Source organism: Caretta caretta, chromosome 21 (assembly GCF_965140235.1).
Source record: "Caretta caretta isolate rCarCar2 chromosome 21, rCarCar1.hap1, whole genome shotgun sequence".
NCBI lineage: Eukaryota > Metazoa > Chordata > Testudines > Cheloniidae > Caretta > Caretta caretta.
Genome location: NC_134226.1, coordinates 17,688,942 through 17,708,216, shown reverse-complemented (window position 1 = coordinate 17,708,216; position 19,275 = coordinate 17,688,942). Strand labels below are relative to the sequence as shown.

Below are 19,275 nucleotides of genomic sequence, written 5' to 3'. Positions count from 1 at the left end.
CAACCCTGTAAGCCATGTGGTCAGTCGCCCCTCCCTGCGTCAGAGCAACGGCAGACAATCGTGCATCTGAGTTGAGAGTGCTGTCCAGAGCAGTCACAGTGGAGCACTCTGGGATAGCTCCCGGAGGCCAATACTGTCAAATTGTGTCCACAGTACCCCAAATTCGACCCGGCAAGGCCGATTTAAGTGCTATTCCACTTGTCAGGGGTGGAGTAAGGAAATCGATTTTAAGAGCCCTTTAAGTCGAAATAAAGGGCTTCATCGTGTGGACGGGTGCAGGTTTACATCGATTTAACGCTGCTAAATTCGACCTAAAGTTCTAGTATAGACCAGGGCTTACACAGCTCTCAGCCTCTCTTTTTGTTCAGCTTGCTCTCCCCCAGCCCTTGAGGGTCCTCTCCTCCCAGAGTCTTCTGCTTTATGCTTGAGAGGCCCCACATCTCAGGTATGACTGTGTGTGTCTGTGGGGAATATAGTCTCTTCCCCGTGGGGGGGAAGAGGGTCTGTCAATGTTCAGTCCAGGGAGGCCTGGCTGCAGTTTCTGTACAGCTGAAGTGCTGCTCCCTAGTTGGCCAAGTCAGATGTCACAAGACCCTCCTTCCATCCCCTCCTCGCGCAGGCCGGTTCCGGTAAATCCCCAAACCCTCTGCAGACTGCTGCCTGCATTAAACAGCTCTGTCTTGCAGCAGCACTTCTTCCTGGGATTCTCGCTCTGCTGGGATGTCCGCTCCAAAGCTTCCCAGCAGCAGTCCGGGTGAGGAGAGGCCAGTGGGTTTAATTCTGTTGATTGCTGGGGTTTCCTTCTCTGATCAGATGCTGAAACGTGTGCCCATGTGTGGCTGCCTCCTGAAGGGTTTGAAAACTTCCTAGCTCAGGAGTACACCTGCAAATCCAGGGAGGGGTGAGGCGAGGCTAGCATCAGCCTGAGTGCTCTCCTGCCTTAGCTGCCAAGTCCGTGCATAGCACCTGCCAGCTGGCTTGCAGAGTAATAACAACTCCTCCTCCCTCTGCAGGCGTTTCTTCTGGTTAAACATGCCGTATGGGCAGACCTCTTCGGGAGCGAAGTGTTTTGTTGCCTTATATGTAAGAGGCAGCGTGGCCTAGGGGGCTGCGCATGGGCTGTTGTGCAAGCGCTGCATGACAGGGGCTGTTTGTGTGGTGCTTAGCAAGATGAGATGCTGAGGTTGGTCGGGTTCTCCAGCTGTGACTGTATAATAACAAACAGCTGCCATGTTCCGTCCCAGAGGTGGTTGCAATTTCAGTGCCCTGGGAAGAGATCTCTTCATGCTCCTTCCCTGTACACTGTGGTGTTGAGGCTTAGCTGTTAAACACTCTGTGATCACTTACAAAGTAGCTTTCCTTCTGCCTCCCTGAGGGATGGTCAGTGCTGACGTGAAATGCCTTTGAGTTGCCAGCACCTGTGCTAAGGAGTTGTGTGTAAGCAAGTTTTGACTGCTTAAGAAGAGTGGGTCTATCCTGCCGCTAGTCAAGCAAGCCCTGAATCCGCCCACTAACCTGCTAGCACGGTGATATCACCGGGTGTGCCAGCCCCTCTCGTGCAGAGTCCTGCGTTTAGACAGCAAACTCTTTGTGCTGCTGCAGCTGCCGCTCCTGGAGTTCCTAGTTCAGCGCCTGCACCCCTGCCGTGGGCCAAGTGTCATCTCGTAGGAGGTGGGAGGCCTGCTCTCCACAGAGCCCCTCCTAGCAGTAAGAACTCATTGCCGTGTACTTGTAATTAAATGCTAAGCCCATCTCTTCCGTTCCTGCAGGAAGAGGAGCTGTAACGCCCTTAAAATCATCCTTTATTAACAGAGACTGAGCAGCAGGGGCTATGCCACCATGAAGCTTGGTTACTGATGGACCTGTCGGCTGAAAACGCAAGGTCTTTTACACTGCTGTATAGCAGAGTGGCCTCCTGTCACACGGCCGTCCAGTGGATGGTTTGTGGCCTCATAGCATGAGGCCTGGCAAGATTAAAGCACAACTTCATTCCCAGGGAAACAGATCTTGCTTGGCTGAAGATCTTCCCGATCTTGTTTGGCTGAAGTGGAGGGGGTTAGGAAGCCTGTTGGGATTATTGTGTGCTTGAGCCATGTGTCAGGGGAGTGCCTGGGTGCTCTCAGAGAACTGGTCCCCATCTGGCTCAAAGCAGTATCTTTATGGAGCTGCTCCCTCCTGGGAGGAGGGGAGCAAAGAGGCGGATTTGCCTGGGGTTAGGGATGGCTAGGACAGTGATGCAGAGTCAGCCTCCATGTTTGGAGGTGGTTGGTAGCAGGGATTTTTTTGCCAATCATTTGTAAATTTCCCCCTTGCGTTTCCTCCCACTCGAAGCCCCTATGTTGTCTGGATTACGTTCACTTTGGCATGTCTGTAACCCCCGTTGGTATCCCCGGTCCGATCTGTCACGCACACAGCTAATTTACATTTCTTCTATTTTTTTAATGAGATGGTAATAGGTGTCTCTCAGATGAATCCGTTAGTGCCGCACTGGCTCCAGGGGAGGAGGGGCACAGCTCTCCCCTTTTCTGCAGCTCACAGGTTCTGCTCTTTGTCTGCACCGTACCATACCCACCACCCTTACCCTGACGCGCCACTGAACGGATGGGCCAGCCCCTGCCCCCTTATGCTGTACATGTCATTTCCTCTTTCCTTCCTTTGCTCGGAAAGTCCCTCTGCCACCCCTCTCTCTTGTCCAGAACTTTCCTCCTTCACCTGACTCACTGGGCCAATCCCTGGCTGTGGCAAGTCCCCATGTGTGTCTCCATGTCTCGCTCCTTGTCTTCTGAAAAATCCCTCCCCTGTCTCCCAAAGTCCCAGTTTCCTCCACTCAAGCATATGATCAGCCCCTTCCTGCACACTCCAAAAGGTGAGACTGCATCAAACTCCGCATTGTTCTGGGTCCGTTTCAGAGTCACCCAGGCTAGTGATGCTCCAAGGGGTCGCTCCAGCCCACGTCTTGGATTTTCTGTCTTCTGCTCCTCTTGTTTGTATAGCATCAGCTCTCTCTGGTCCAGCTCTTTGTTGGTGCAAGAGCCTTCTCCACAGCCTCCCTGTCTCCCTTCGTCTTCCTTCTGGTCTCCCCAGGAGCCTCCCTTTTGCACAGGTCTGGCATAGCTCAGTACCCGTGTTGGTACTGCCCCGCCCCTGCACCACTGAGGCCCCAAGGTGCCCATGGCTGTGAAGAAACGGCATTCTACACTCTCCCCAAGGTATTACTTTGGTCTCTCTTCCCCTCCCACCCCCTCCAGCAAAGGTAACTGGATGCCTGAGGCTGAAACTGGTAGCACTTCTCCTGTTGCAGTCAAGGTATTGAGGGCCTCTCACAACAGAGCATTACAAGGTCCCAGGTGTATTTCCATCGTGACTGTCTGGTCATCTCCCAGGTTTTGCTTGTAGAATGCTGGGATTCCTGTTCCCAGATGCACAGGTGTCTCGGAGTCACTGCTTTGGGAGGGGGAGAGGTTTCTCTGCCTGCAACCCAGATCTCGGTCTGTGTCCTGTCCAGCTCAGCCATTGATCTAGGATTATGGCGTAAGTGCCTGCTGAGCTGTAACATGGAGAGCCTCAAAATGTAGTGAGATTGTGAACAGATTATGAGGCAACCTTTGAGACTGCAGGGCAGGGCACTGATGGCGTTTATTGTTCTGCTCAGGGGAATATTTGCATTGCCAGGTTCCTCCTTGGCACTAACATGGCGCTAGCTAGCCAAATCCCAGCATCGCTGCTCTGCTGGCTTCGTCTCTCTGGAGTCCCTCTTGGCTTCTGAAGCCAGGTCCAGTTGTCCCTTTGCTTAGCGGGAGCGTTCTGTGCACCTTTTGCTGTGATCCTGCCTGGTAGCCAGCAGGAGCTGTGGAAAATGCTGTCTGGATGCAGATGCCTTTGCAGGCTGGCAGGGCTGCACTGTTTACTCTAGAGCTCGTGATAAAGTGCACAGCCCAGTTTTACTGCTCTGCAAGGCCAAGCGAATGCACCAGTGTGTTTCTTGTCAGCATGGTGCTGCTCTTACGGGTGACTAGTAATGTCCAGCAGGAAAAGAGTCCAGCTCTGCTTAACTTTCAGCCATTACTGCCCCTCTCGATGCCAGCTGGCTGCTGGGGCGCTCTCTGATAGGAGCAGCATTGTTGTTAACTCATGAGGGTGTGGGACCTGGGAGCAGTCTGTGCTGCTCACTCCTGTGTTCTCACAGGGCTGGACTGTAAACGATCTCTGGCTTCATGACGCTTGTGGGGCTCTGGCTCCTGGTTTAGCAATGAAACCCCATTAGGTGAGGGTGACCACACTGGGCAAGCATCTGCACTTCAGCAGAACCAAAAGTGAAATCAGCTTCCCCTAGCAGAGCTGCTGTCATGCCTGTGCGTGTGTGTCAAGGGCAGACACGAGGGGAACCTGACTACGCTTTTTCCACATTGCAGTAACTTCGCTGATGAGCATCAAGTGCTAAGGGGAAAGGCCCCTGTAAAGCTTTGGGGGTAGAGACAAGATGGCTCTGCAGTTCAAACATGAGCCCATCAGCCCCTTGGAGAGGTGGTCGGTGGGGGTTGAACTTAGCACCTTTGGCCCAAAAAGCATGAGTTCTGCTTCGCTCTGCCTGCCCAGCACAAGCCGCCCAGTGTTACCTGAACTACCGAAGGGGCAGGATGGTATCGAGCGAGAGAAGAGGACTCGGGACACCTGCCCATGAGATCTGCTAAGGAGACAAACTCTGTTGAGTTGTCACACACAGGGTGCGTGGCAAAAATCCACCGGGCATTTCAGTAACATCCCATGTAAGGCGATGTGTGTGGGTCAGTGAAGGAAGCCACCTGAGGGAGCATGAAGCTGGGAAAAAGCCCCTGGTGGGGTGTGTCTCCTGGCTTTACTGATTCAGCAATAGACTGCACAGGGAACCCCAGGCAACCTGTGATGAGGGGGAGGGAAATGCCAGTGGGATGGACAAATCTTGGCTGGCGGCTGGGTGGTTATTACTGCCTTGGGATGGTGTGTAACCAGGGGGTACTCCGCTATGCCGATCAAATTCCTCCTGATCCTCTCCCCTCTGGTGACAGGAAGTAAAGGGTCTTGTTGCCTGATCTGGGATGTGGAGCGTGGAAGTTTGGATGTGACTCCGATCTTTTTCCTTGCAGTATGTCTTTGATGACTTCAGCGGCACTGTATCGCTCTCCTGGGTTGGAGACAGCACTGGAGTAAGTAGCGCATTTGATCTGAACGGGCTTTGAAAGGTAACCCTTTGAAATGACGAGTAGCAGGGGGTGAGCAAGCTGGAGAGGCAGCTGGGAAGCACGACTTCACTTCCTGGAATCCTTGAACCTTGGGCACAAGCATTCCTGACTATTGGACACTCCCAGTGTTCTGCGTGTCCATACGTTTAATCCTGCCTAGGAAGGTCCCTGGTGGGGGCTGGTCTAACACTCCAGCTAAATTACTGTAGAAGCCATTATAGTTAAAAATGGCACAAATCTACATAACCTACAGCAGGGGCGCAACCTACAGCAGGGGTACAGTTATGTTGGTAGAACTGTGCTTAGACTGGTATCGCTTATTTCGGCACAGTTACAGGAATAAGCTACGCCGATAGGACACCTTTACCCTGATGTGTCTGTGCCCACCGTGGAGGGTTGCATTACTTTAACTCTCAGTACAAACCTGCATGTAGACCAGCACAAGACCCCTTCTGCAGCAGCTGCTGCAGGCCGTGGCTGCCATTATGTTAGCAGGGCCCGCTGCCCATTGGCTGCTGTATCTGGCTCTGTCTTGCTCCAGAGGGCCCAACATTTAAATACATAGAAATAAAAATAAATATTTTAAAATTAACCCCCCCACCCCCTAACTAAACTCTACCCTCTGGGGAGAGAACAACCTGCAGGCAGCAGACATGGTGGAAGGTACCCAGGTGTTACAGGGGTGATGCAGCACAAGGGTCTAGACAGATTCGAGGGGGAGCGTTGCGTTGTCTGACCCTGACGGGTTGGGGGAGCCGCCCCCTTTTGCTCTGGTAAGAAATGGCCAGCAGGGCTCCTTCCTCCTGAGCTAGGGATGGAGGGTTTACACGGCCCCATTGTTAGCCTCGGGGGTGGGGCAGGGATATGTGCTCCTCTTCCTTCACCTGCTGCACTGAGACAGCCTGTGGCCCGTTGATGCTAAATCCATCTTGACGTCCCGGCATGGCATCGCTGAGAGCCCAGCTTCCAAAATAGATGCCTTACTTGCAGTCTGAATTGGAAGTTGAAGCTAGACAAATTCAGACTGGAAATAAGGAGTAAATTTTTAATGGCGAGAGTAATTAACCATTGGAACAACTGACCGAGGGGCGTGGTGGATTCTCCGTTACTGCCCATCTTTAAATCCAGATGGGAAGTTTGCCTAAAAGATGGGCTCGAGGAGTGATTGGGGGGCAGGTCTCTGGCCTGTGCTGTGCAGGAGGTCCGACTGGAGGATCACAGTGGTCCCAAGTTCCCTAGGGCTGTGCAGGTGCGCAGCCACTGGGGCCTGTACTGCAGAGGAGAGAGGTAAGGGGCATGTAGGGCTGTGGCGGGGAGAGGCACCTCTCCCCTGGCCACGGGCTGCTGCAGCAAGAAAGGGCTGGGGGGGAGTCCTCTCTCTCCCTGGGGAAGCCTGCACCCCAAACCCCTCATCCTTAACCCCAGTCCAGAGCCTGCACCCCCAGCTGGAGCCCTCAGTGCACCCCGCCCCCCTGCACTCCAACCCTCTGCCTGAGCCCCAGAGCCTGCACCCCCAGCAGGAGCTCCCCCCACACATCCCAACCCTCTGCCCCAGCCACAGCCTTCACCCCCTACACCCCAACCCTCTGCCCCAGAGCCTGCACCCCCACTAGGAGCCCTCAAGCCCCGCATCCCAACCCTCTGCCCTAGCCCTGAGCCCCCTTCTGCACCCCCGCCACTCATCACCTCCATATTGGTGCACATAACAAAATTAATTCCGCACATGGATGTAAAAATTAGAGGGAACATTGCAGTGATCCCTTCAGGCCTTGGGATCTATGGAAGCTCCAGGCCTTTGAGGAGTGGGATGCTGCTGAGCTGTGCTCTTGTGTGACTGACGCTCATTAGAAGTGTCTGAAAATGGAGCAAGGGAGCTGCTGCAAGGAAACCTTCACAGCCAGCACTGCTCGCTGAGCAGCTGGCGTCGGAGGGTTTGTCTGTCGAGCTATCACAAGGCGGCTGCTCCTCCAACCCCTGGAATTGCCCCTCTAAATTACAGCTCCGGGCAGGGCAGGGCTGGGCTGTCTTTATCAGGCAGGATAACCTACACTCCTGTGGGCTCCTGCAGGAAAGAACTGCTGAGGCAGCCAGCCTCCCTCACCCGCTGCGTTCTGGACAAGGCTCTCGCAGAGCAGCTTGGAGGCTCAAGCCCATGTCTGAAGTTCTTAGTCTCCCTGGAATCATTGGCTCAAGCCCTGGCAGAGTTGGTTCAGCTCCTCAACCTCCCCATGTGTGGGCCTGCGAGGCAAGACCTTACATCCCAAGGTCTTGTCTGGGCAGTGGACATCAAAGATCCGTCAGCCCTTCTCAGGGGTGAATGGAGTCCCCTAAAGCCTGGCCAACACCCCCGCCTTTTATCAGTGTTGTGCATTGTGCTGTCCATAGCTTGGTGCCTTCCACCCTAGACGTGGCTGCCTGTTGGAAGGTGAAGGTGCCGTATACCCCTGTAAACCCATCTGTAGATACTAGCTTGTGGCATTTGGTGCCTTAAAGACATTGGGATTTGCTGTTCCTTGAGAAAGGTGGGTTGAGCCAATAACCTTCCCCTGCATTTGGCTGGAGGCCAGATGGCTGTCGGACAACAGCACACACACCCTGCGATTTGGGGGTACCTCTCCACCAGACTCCTTTCCCGCCCTGGCAAATACAAACCTTTTTGGCCAGTGAGTCCCTGTCTTGCTGTTAAAGCGACCCTCCCTGGGAGAGGGGTAAGAGTGGCGTGGAGGGTTGGTCAAAGCACTAAGTGACTGGACTGAGGCGGGGTATTTAAGGGGCTGTCAACCCCCTTCCCGGGGTCAGTAAATCCAGTGGAGGGGGTGATCTGAGGGCTGCACTCACAGGCTGCCAGGCGGGGGGAGGGGCTGCTAATGGGTTCTCCCTGATGGCCCTCCCCAGGATTGACTCTCTGGTCCTCTCTTTGGCCAGGTTATTCTTGTCCTGACCACATTCAAGTTACCGCTGCTGTTCGTGAGTTTCAAGCAGTCCAAACTCTACAGGAGGTGAGGCCCCCGGTACCAGATGCATGCAGCTGATTTGATTAACTCAGTGGATTAGCGAGCTGCATCGTCTGGCTGTCCGACCTGATGCTGCAGCTCACTCGCGGCCAGCCGTAAAGGTGGTGTAGCCACTGGGGGAGGAGTTGGAGGGAGGCTGAGCTGCCAGCAGGCTCAGGCAGCCTCCTTGGGGTGTGGTGGGGGAGGCAGGGCTTCTAAACTGGTGCCTAATCACTCCACTGTGTCACCGCTGCTGATGGGTGCTGGGCTGCCGTACAGGAATGGGCGATGCCTCGAGTGGGGATAATTGCCAGGGCTTGGGTGTATCTTGTCTCTTCCTCTGATGTGCCTGGGAGAGTGTGAGGAATGCAAAGAAACTGCCCAGCCCAGTGGGGTGGGCGTGCTGCAGGGTGACAAGAACAGCTCTGGGCTGCTCAGCTGCTCTGGGAATCTGGGCGTTCAGTCGCCGAGACCGTTTCCATGCCAGTGAAGAGCTAGCACTCGGTGATCCTGGTGTGTGGTGCCCGGTCACTCACTCCCCTCTCCCAAATCATGCCCTGGTTCTTCATGGGCAGGTGTGACCAGTACTCACTGCTTCCCAGACGCCTCTGCACTGATGCAGAGGATTTGGGGATTAGAGCTCATTGGAGACTGGAATATTCTCAGTCCTGGGTAAACACCTTTTTTGGGGGGAAGGAGCCTGTAGGCTGGAGCTGAGCAATGCAGGACTGGTCTGGGGGTCTTGTGACTCCCTTTTGGGCTGTTCCTGGTCCTGGGTGATTGGAACTCTTGCAGGTTGGCTCCTCCCTAGCTTGAGTGCTGGAAAAGGGGCCATTTTCCATGGAATGCTTCCGTTCTTTGCCTGGTAGCTGCACTGAGCAGCTGCTTTGAGTTGCCCAGGACATCCCTTCTTTCAGGCTCTCTAATCCCAGCAGTTGTCCCTGAAGCATCAGTGACACCTGTGCTGCATCCCAAGGTGTCTCCTAGACCAGGGGCTCTCAACCTTTCTCTGTCTGAGGCTCCCACGTCATTCTATAAAAACTCCACAGCCCACCTGTGCCTCAACAACTGGTTTTCTGCATAGAAAAGCCAGGGCCAGCATTAGAGGGTAACAAGCAGGGCAGTTCCCCAGGGCCCCACAGCACAGGAGCTCCCGCAAAACTACATTGCTCAGACTTCTACTTCAGCCCTGGGTGGTGGGGCTTCAGGCCCATGCGGTGAGGATTTGGCTTTCTGCCCTGAGCCCCAGCGAGTTTAAACTGGTGCCACTTGGCAGACCCCTTGAAACCTGCTCGCGGCCCCCTGGGAGGCCCCAGGCCACTGCTTGAGAACCACTGCTCTAAAAGAGTCATCATCTACTTTCTTTCCTCTCAGCGAGGACTATGGAAAAACTTTCATAGACATCACTAAGCTCATTAACCACACCTTCATCCGGACGGAGCTTGGGATGGCCATCGGACCAGAGAACTCGGGGAAGGTAGGAGACAGCTGCTGATGTGCTCTTGGACAGCATGCACTCCCTTGAACTGCTCCTGAGTCAGGGATGGAGCTGGCCTTCATGAGGGCTGCATTCATGCTGCATAGCAATGCACTTTTGTTCATTGAAATGCAACTCTCCACATGGCAGTGCTGACTGGTGTTCAGAGGAGGGGTGGTGGTGTGCTCCTGGGTTGGGTACTGCTCCCAACACTCCATTTACCTGCTGGGAGAAGGAGGGGAAGTCACATCACAGCTCTGTGCCTCAGTTTCCCTGTCTGCCTATCTCTCTGGGGCTTAGCCAGAGCCTGTGAAGCACTTGGAGCCCCATTGCCAGGAAATGCACATTCTGATCCCATTGCAGGGAAATGGGGCTGAGTGAGCCACACGCTGCCCATTGTGTTGGAGCAGGTCAGTTCAGCCGGCGCGGGGGACATGGCCGAGGCTGACTGTCGCAGTGAAGGCATGTGCACCCTCGCTGACCTGGTCTCCCTCTTGCTCCTTGTCTAGGTGATTCTGACAGGGGACATGCCTGTGCCTGGAGGGAGCCGTGGAGGAAAGATCTTCAGATCGTCTGATTATGCTAAGAACTTTGCTCAGACAGATCTCCCCTTTCAGCCCCAGAGTCAGGTCATATACCACCCGCAGAACTCCGACAACCTGCTGCTCCTCAGCACCGAAGTAAGAGACCAGACGCGTCCCACTCCCCCTGTCTCCGCTTTCGTACATAGCGCCCAGAATGCGCTGAGAGATGTCCTGGGATTGAGTTCTGTAGCGACACCTGGTGGGGTCGGGTGGTAGCATCCCACAAGGGGAAGAATGACAAATCACAGCTGCTGTGTCCTTTAGCCCTTTATGCTTCTGGGGGATGAACTTCTATTCCTGAGTCTGAAACCTACAGGCAGTACTTTCCAGGGAGTGTTATGTGGCCTTGTATTTAGAAGCCCTGACGTGTGTTCCATTTCAGAGGGTTGGCTCTGCATTTTTTTAGGCCAGATGCTATTTGAAGCGTTAGAGTTAACACAGCCAGTAACCAGCAATCCTGTCTGACTACTGAATTTTTCAGAACAGTCTTTGGGTGTCCAGGAACTTTGGGGAGAAGTGGGAAGAAATCCACAAAGCTGTTTGTCTGGCAAAATGGTGAGTAGCCGAATGGTAACGCGGTGTCCGCTGCTCTAAGCTCTCCCGCCAAAGGAAAGCAGGAGCTGCTCAACACTGCTTGTGGCTCTTCCACTGATGCTCCTGCACTCTTTTTCTGTCCCCTCTTTTCCCATAGAGGAAGCCCAACAGCATGAGGGGCACATGCCACTCATGTTTAATACGCTTTGATTTAGAAATAAGTGTCCCATCCCACTGAGGGTTGGGGAGCCTTCCCTGCCACAGTGCAGTGTCCTGGACTCAGATTCTTCCATCAGGAGCAGCAAACTGCTCTCTAAGGGTCGGGAAAGCATGGACTGAGTGTTCCCTCAATGGAAGCCTCCACTCTTTTCACATGGAGTACCTAGAACTCCGCACACAGCCACGGGCCTCTGGCTGGGCTCATCTAGTAAAACCTGCCTGACTGGTTTCACCTAACTGACTGATCTGGAGCCTCCCCATACCTGGCCAGCCACCCTTCCTTACTGGGGTTATCTGAGTGTCTGTGTTCATCACACACTTCCTTTAGACCTTTAGCAGTCTAATAAATACTCCAGTTCCTGCTTGGCTGCTTCACTTCTTTAGTGTGTGTCTGTGCTGTACCCGCTCATGTCAGATTCTGCTTATGGATGCCCACAATCCTCCTTCCTGGCTGCTACAGAGGGAGGGAGGGCACCGAAAAGGTGAGAGGACCTTGGATTTTTTGGAGCTGAATCCCAGTTTGCTTAGTCTCGCTGGATTTTGAACCCCTTGAAGTCAGCAATACCATTCAGCATTCTGGTCCTAGATACCAAGATGACACGTGCATCCAGTAGCTTTCAGTTCAGACTGGAACAGTTTAGGAACCATGGGCTTGGGTGCCATGAGTTTGTTAGGTCTCAGCCCTGCTTCTGATAAGTAGAAGCTTCATCACAAACTTACTTGAATCTAGTCAAGCTAGTCCTTCAGTGACTACCTGGACAGGGCCAGTGTGTGCGGTATGGATGGTATCTGGTTTCAGTTCACAAACCCCTTGGATGTTCCCCAGACTTTTGAGCAAAAGGACCCACGTGTCTCTGAAAGGCCTGTAGCAGTCCTCGCTGGTGCATGTGTTGTAGAATCCCAGTATACCACGGGGATACAGGCTGTCCCTGCTCAGGGAGTCTGGCTTCACCTGTGTCCCCATGTTGTGTACAATTATGGGTATGGCTACACTGCAGTCGGGGGTGTGATTGCTGCCTACGTGGGCATGCCTGTGCTAGCTTTAATATCACTAGGGCCGCTAAAAACAGCAGAGAAAACCCGTTGGCAGGGACTCTGGGAACGTGTTCTGGGTGTGTGCATTGCTGCGTCTTCCTGGCTGTCTGAGCAGTGCGAGTTAGAAGACAGCTAGTGCAGATCTGCCTCCCAAGCTGCAGATACACCTCCAGCTGCAGCACAGACAGTCTGACACAGCTGTTGATCCGCTTTCCTGATATCAGCTTTCTAAGCACTCGTGGTTTTTTCCCCCCTCCTGTCTGTTTCTAGGGGCCCGAACGCCACCATCTTCTTCACCACCTACCTGAATGACTCCTGCAGTAAGTACTCCCTGGTTCCAACAGTTGGGCAGTATCAGAGAATCAAAGCCACTTTGTGTGTTTGAGGCCAGAGACTTCACAAACCTTTTCCCTTCAGCTTCATGTTCTGCAAACACCTTAATAAATAATCAGCCGTTAGCAATTGACTCGTTTGCCCAAGGAGCTGGGGACAGGCCAGTGAATGGTCCTGAGCTCAAATGCTCTGGAGGTTGTATAAAGCTAATCGGTGGCTATTTTAACATGTGATTCTGAAAGCTGTCAACTGTTTGTGGTCCCCCTCCTGCCAGGTACCATATAAGGTGACTTAGATGCCTGGATTTACAGGTTAAACAATTTATGTAAATTACATCTCCAGTCTGTTTAAATGTAGCAGTCCTACAGGTCACAATTCTCCAGGTGCTCTCCAGCGATCATAGAGAGTATGACGCCGTAATACCCTCACAAAACTTAAAACACTGTAGCGGGTCGGTGAAGACGCTACCGATGGCGAAGGGAGAGCGTCTCTTGCCAGCGTGGGTGTTCAGCTCCCCGAGAGGTGATAGCTAGGTCACCAGAGAATTCTTCCATTGACCTAGCTCTGTCTACACTGGGGCCTTTGGGTTAACTGCTTTGTTCAGGGGGGTGCATTATTCACACCCCTGAGCAACGTAGTTACACCAACTTCTCTTCCTTCTGTAGCCCTGGCCTCAGTGTTCCCCTCCCCCCCTCTACTGCAGCAACATGAATTCTCGTTTCCTTCTCTTAAGAAACTGATCTTGGGTTTTTGGAGCTAAAGAAAACCAGTGACTTTGGCAAAAGCTTCAAGACCATAGGAAACAAAATCTACTCGTTTGGCCTGGGAGGTCGCTTCCTGTTCACTTCTGTGGTGACGGAGAAGGTAGGAGATTTGCTTTACTCCTTTCTGTCCGGCTTCCAGGTGGTTCTGAGAGTCCACAAGTCACGGCCTTTCTTTGTTTCCATGGGGGAGGCCATGGCCCGGGTTTGGATAAATGCCCTGGTTTGGGTTCGTGGGTGCAGGGTCCGTGTGAATGTGATTGTCCCTTAAGGGGCTGGGAACAGGCCAGGGCATAAATGAGCATGTGGCTGTCCAGAGTTGCTTATCCCATTCCTGTGTCCTGATCTAGTACTGGGACTGTTCTCGCTCCTGCTTCTCTTCCCTGTCGCCCTCTGTGGTCCGCCTAGGCCCCAGGAGCGTAGGCACTGCCGGACGCTTGAATACGATAGTCACTGGTGGTGCAGCATAAAGATTGTGTTTGCCTTCCAGGGCAATACGAGGAGGATCCATGTCTCAACTGACCAAGGGGAGACCTGGAATATGGCCCAGCTTCCATCTGTGGGTCAGGAGCAGTTCTTCTCCATCCTGGCAGCTAACGAGGACATGGTGTTCATGCATGTGGATGACCCTGGAGGTGAGTGACAGAGGGCAGGTGGACGGGTGTGTGCCTGAATAGATCCGAATTTCAGTTCCAGTGCTTCATCCAACTGGAGTTGATTGTAAATCTCTACTCAAGAGAACACTGTAGTCTTCTGATAGCAAACCCTAAGAGCCTAGAAATGCAAAGCCAAGCTGATAACTCACATAAATCCCCTGCCTGAATGTTCTAAGTATAGAAACAACCGTAACTTTGTCCAGTTCTGCACTGACTTGCCTTGTATACCCACTGCAATTCCATGTAGGAGGCAGTGTTCTGAAGGAGAGTTCAGCAAGGGCTCTAATACCTGGTAGCCCGTGGCTGTGGGAATACCATAGCCCCGTGCGAACACTATGGTTTTGTACGTTGCGTGTCTGAATGCATGTGGTTTCCACGCTACCCTGCACGCCATCTTTTAAGTTAAGTTTTGGTCCACGCCTTAAATTTATTCCCTTAGAAATATTATCCCCTTATCTGTGCCAAATCTTTCACTATGGCACGGCATTTGAAAAATCTGTCCTTTGAATCTTATGGTCCTGAATCCAGCCTGCTTTGATGAAGAAAAGTGCATCAGTCTCCTTTATTTTCTCTGCAGTTGTTCATGGTCTTGGAGGTTAAGAGCAGCTTGTAGTGATGGAAAGACAAGTGCCCTTCAGTTTAAATTCCCCAGTGCAAACTAGGAGAAGACCAAAGCAGGCCAGTTAGATCACAAGTCAGTTTTCAGAGTCGCTGATGCAGTCAACATGTTTGTTGCTGGAAAGTAGGACTGTCTTGTGAGTAGTGATACAAGGGCAGAGTTAAGGTTACCTTAATATTGTTTAAGACTTCAGGAATTGCTCAGTGTTGGGGGTCCCGGCAGAGCTTGCAGATGGCCCTGCTCCTTCTCAGACCAGTCCCTTTGTGGAGTCTTCCTTTCTAGTGTCAAGACTGGACACCCAATGTAGCTCCCTGCCCGCCCGTTCTCCAGTCATGGAGAGAGCCACATCAGGCTTGTGGCCGCATGGAACAGGGATCGAGGGATCTGCGCTCCTTGCCACTCTCCCCGTGCCATAGCTGTATGTGTCACATGAAGTTGCCTGTCAGATACATGTAAATACTTAAATTCTCCCCCCAGATCCCTCTGCAGCAAATTCCTCCAAGGCACCAGGCTTCCAGAGCAGCAGATTAACCCAAACTTCTGCTTTCTAGGCTGCAGGCTTTGAGAGTTGCTGAGTGTAATCCTCACTTCTGCGCCACTGTCTGGCTTCAGGCTTGCCAGGAAAGCTGTCCCTGGCACACGATCATGCCTGTGACATTTCAGTTGCACTGGTTTTGATTTGGCAAAACTAAGGGGCTCGGAATCAGTACTGGGCTTCAGACAGAGGGAGACCCTTGCTCAGACGGCCCTGTTACCAGAGTACTGTTGTTGGTTTATCCTCTCACGCCCCCCTGGGGCAGGGCTGTTGTCCCTGTTGTACGCCTACACATGGTCTGTCGGGCACCCTAACCGCTGAGCCATCGTTCCTGGCAAAGCAGAGGGTGAAAGTGCTGTCTCCAAGGCCAGCTGTAAGTAGAAGCAAAGAATTTGGCATCTGGCAGCATCACACCACGTGAGCGCTGGAGTTCGTGGGCCCTCTTTGCTTCTCCTCTGGACTTGCTGCTTCTCTCTGCCCCCACCGCCCCCGCCATGCGAAATGGGGATAAATCGCTGATGCGATGCTGTGTCAGCACGGGCAGCGTAAGGTGCGACTCTGGCATGTGGAGGCTTGAGTCCGGGTGTGACCAGGAAACTTCCCTGGCCTGGTAACCTCTGTGGCACTATCTGATTGCTCCTCTTCCAGAGCTGTGTCATCTGTCTGTCTTGCAGATACTGGGTGCGGCACAATCTACACCTCAGACGATCGAGGCCTCATATACTCCAAGTCCCTCGAACGGCATCTCTACACTGGCATTGGGAGTGAAACTGACTTCACCAATGTGACCTCGCTGCGGGGCGTCTATATCACCAGCGTGCTCTCTGAAGGCAAGCGCTCGCTCTTGGGGGATGGGCTGCGCCCAGCAGGATGGCTGCATTAGAGCAAAACCCTCAGCCCCGGCACCGGGGAAGGGCCCGGGGTAAAGCATCAGTCAAGCCAGAACCTTTCTCTTGAATGCCCCTCCCTGTTCCTGGGGGGTGTGATTCTCCAGGGGTCTGCACCAGGCCTCAGGAATGCTTTGGGGCCCACCCAGGCCCAGGAAGGATGGGGTGTATCTCTGCTGTCCTTTGCCTGCTCCTGTTTGAGTCCAACCCTTACACTGTCTGCAGGGTTCGCGTGGGCCTGGCTTACATGGCTGGATAGCATGCCGTCCTTGCTCATGTGAGTAGCCCCATTGAAGTCAGTGAGCCCAGTCCTGCTCCCATTGATGCTGGTGGGCCTGCTCACAGGAGTAAAGTAGCAGCTGGCCCCTAGGTGCAAAATTTTTCAGTCCAACACCCTTTCTCTGCTCACGTGTGAGTCTCCTGCAGGGCTGGAAATGGCCAAGTTTGGGTTCAGCCCGGAGGTCTTTAGAGAAGAGCCTGAGTTGGCTTCCAAAAGTCTGGACAGATTTATTCTGGCTGGGAGAGGGGGCGAGACCTAGACCTTTCGATTCACAGGACTTTACTCATTGACTTGAAAGCATCAGGTTGTCGGCAGAGCCCCGCTGGGGTTCAGTGCTGCTCAGCAGTCTATGGCACATCCCGGGGGGAGGAGGTAAGTGGGCACCGTGGGGCGTCGCTGGGAGGTGAAACAGCGCTCTCACTGGCGTGTCTGAATTTTAACTGAAATGGTACAGTGATACACAAAGGGAGGCGAGTAGTCCATGGCAGTATGAGCTAATACAGTGAACAGACACTACCTGTGCCATGCAGGACCAATCTAACTTCTAAGGCAGAGCAGTGAGGGAGCCTGGCTGGCTTAATAATTTTAAAAATTCTTGAAACTTGCACGCTCCTCCTTTGTCTGCAAGGATGGTTCTTCGCCTCTGCTGTCTTCTGGACATCCTGCTGGTGTAACTAGGGAGTTTTCTATTGGCCCATTACTGAACTAGTCCTTGGGGTCCTACTAGAACAGAGTCAGTGGAGTGATTGCAGCTGGAGAGAAACTCCTCAGTGCAGTGTAGCTGAGCGCTCTACACTGGGAAAACGGTGCAGCAGAAATATATGTGGTCAGCTGCCAGGGAGAAATCGACTCATCACCTGCTGCTGGAGCCAGGCTGCCTGGCTCGCAGGGGTAGGATGTCTGCTCGATGGACCGGGACAAGGGTCCCGTCAGACCGTATTGCTGTCTTCAGCGGGAGGGCTGAGTTGGAGTGAGCTGAGTGGAATACAAAACACTGAGGGTTTCACACCAAGTGTTCCCCTTCCCCTCCAGACCGTTCCATCCAGTCGGTGATCACCTTCGACCAGGGCGGTGAGTGGCTGCCGCTGAGGACGCCTGTCAACGCTAAGTGTAACTCTGCAGCAAAGAACAAGGAGGAGGTTTGTCTGTCTGGGGTCTCTGCCAGACACACTGTGTTCTCATGAGTCCCGGGGCAGCCAGGCTCAGGTGTGGGGCACTGCCATGTGTTGGGATGCAGGCAGGGCAGACTTGGCCCCATAGTTCATTTTTTGTAAGCAGTCTTTTATTTAAGACCCCTGCATCTTCCCATGTGCAAGTCCAAGGGGACCTAGTCCCGTGGCAGGGCTAGCAGCCCAGATACTGCAGCATCAGGCCTGTGTGTGGCGACTTTCTGCTCAGTTTATTGGCATCCTGCAGCGTGAGTGAGATGTGTAATAAAGTAAAGTTCAATAGCGACACCAGCCAAGACTTCACAATGTGTTAATCCAGGCTGTGGGGTGTCTTTGGGGGCAGATGGCTGCCTTTCCTGTGTAGTTGGTCTGTGCCTCGCACAAAATGGAAATGGCAGAAGCAGGTAAAGGTCCCTGGCTCTACATTAGTTGAGTAGCCCAGGGTGGGCGCAAACCTGAGCTGGGCTTTGCTGAGATGCTGGTGGGAACATGCCAGGAAGACCCCCTCCCCCCCCATGTGTCGTCTTGTCTCCTCACCTGGATTCTTTGGTGTTGTTTACAGTGTAGCCTTTACATCTACGCATTGTACGGCATCTCCCTGAATCACAACGTGCCCATGCTGCCTCTGTCCGAGCCCAATGTGGTTGGAACAGTCATCGCTCACGGTAACGGACCCGACTGCTACCAACACAGGGAGAGGGCAAGTGGAGGGGTTATGTGGGCGGAGCAGGAGGGGACTCTCAGGATCCATCCTCTGGGCCTTGGGCTGGCAAGTGACAGGTTTAATCCACTTGGGGTGAGTTGCTCGTTCCTACAGAGCAAGGCTGCGGGGCAGGGGAAAGTCAAAGTAAGTAAGTCTCAGTCTGCCCCCGAGGAAGGGACACTTCCTGGACTTGCGTTAAGCCCTGTGGTGTTGGGCACCGTGTTGCAGGCAGTGTGGGGGATGCCATCTCCGTGGTGAGCCCAGACGTTTACGTATCGGATGATGGGGGCTATACCTGGGCGCGGGTGCTGGAAGGACCACATCACTACGCCATCCTGGACTCCGGGGGCATCATCGTAGCCATTGAGCACAGCCTCGAGCCGATCAATGTGATTAAGTAAGCCTGAGCTCCACTTGCTAAAGGGGGTGGGGTGGGAGGGGGTCTGTTCTCTGGTTCTGGGAGGCTCTGGTGAGCTGTCAGCTTAGCTCTGTCCATATCGATTGGTGCTGAGGGAGGAACTAGGCTGCTGTCGGTCTTGGGATTTCCCCTCCCTCCCTTGTTCTGCAGCTGCTCAAAGGATCTTCCATGGGAGTGAGGCTGCTGAGAGGGGAAGGAGCCCTCTCCTTTGGGCACATACGGCTTTGTGCTTGGCACTCTGCCGGTAAGCTCCCCCTTCTGGGCCTTCATGCCTGTCTGCGCAAGCCTGTCTTTCCACCCCTCTTCGCCTTTGAATGTAGCAGGGGGTCACAGAAAGTTCCACCTGGTCTCTCCTTGGTTGTGAATCCAGCTCCTCATGGTAAGTCTTTTCTCTCTAGGTTCTCGACGGATGAAGGCCAGTGCTGGCACAAGTACACTTTCTCCAAGGAGCCCGTTTACTTCACGGGTCTGGCGTCGGAGCCAGGAGCCAGATCTATGAACGTAAGCCTATGGGGCTACAGAGACTCTGTCTTGCCCCGCAAGTGGGTCTCCTACACCATTGACTTCAGTCGTCTCCTCAGCAGGAACTGTGAGCATCTCTTGCTTCCTTCCTTTCCATACAGAGATGGGGGTAGGGAAGGGCTGCCTGCCTGCTAAGAGGGGCAAAGTTGGGGAGCAATCTGAACAGATGAGTACAGCCGCGTTCAGACTAGTGATACAGACTGGGGAAGAGGTGGGAGTTTCAGCCCTCATAACAGGGGAACATCTTCTCCAGAGAGGCTGCTGCAGAGTGGCTGTACCTCTCTGCTATAGACTGCACACATCACACTGCTACTCCCCTTCACACCTGGGC

The 19,275-nt window shown here is 53.5% G+C and overlaps 1 protein-coding gene across 1 annotated transcript in view; it reads left to right on the top strand.

Moving 5' to 3' along the window:
• Window positions 1-19,275, top strand: part of SORT1 (sortilin 1) — a 35,457-nt gene that overhangs the window by 4,596 nt on the left and 11,586 nt on the right. The window contains exons 2-14 of the mRNA XM_048826630.2: window positions 5,124-5,183; window positions 8,145-8,218; window positions 9,587-9,689; window positions 10,199-10,369; window positions 10,755-10,828; window positions 12,332-12,381; window positions 13,128-13,258; window positions 13,646-13,790; window positions 15,640-15,795; window positions 17,165-17,271; window positions 17,864-17,966; window positions 18,233-18,401; window positions 18,821-19,011. Coding sequence (XP_048682587.2) covers window positions 5,124-5,183; window positions 8,145-8,218; window positions 9,587-9,689; window positions 10,199-10,369; window positions 10,755-10,828; window positions 12,332-12,381; window positions 13,128-13,258; window positions 13,646-13,790; window positions 15,640-15,795; window positions 17,165-17,271; window positions 17,864-17,966; window positions 18,233-18,401; window positions 18,821-19,011 — 1,534 coding nt within the window. The remainder of the gene's footprint in view (window positions 1-5,123; window positions 5,184-8,144; window positions 8,219-9,586; window positions 9,690-10,198; window positions 10,370-10,754; window positions 10,829-12,331; window positions 12,382-13,127; window positions 13,259-13,645; window positions 13,791-15,639; window positions 15,796-17,164; window positions 17,272-17,863; window positions 17,967-18,232; window positions 18,402-18,820; window positions 19,012-19,275) is intronic.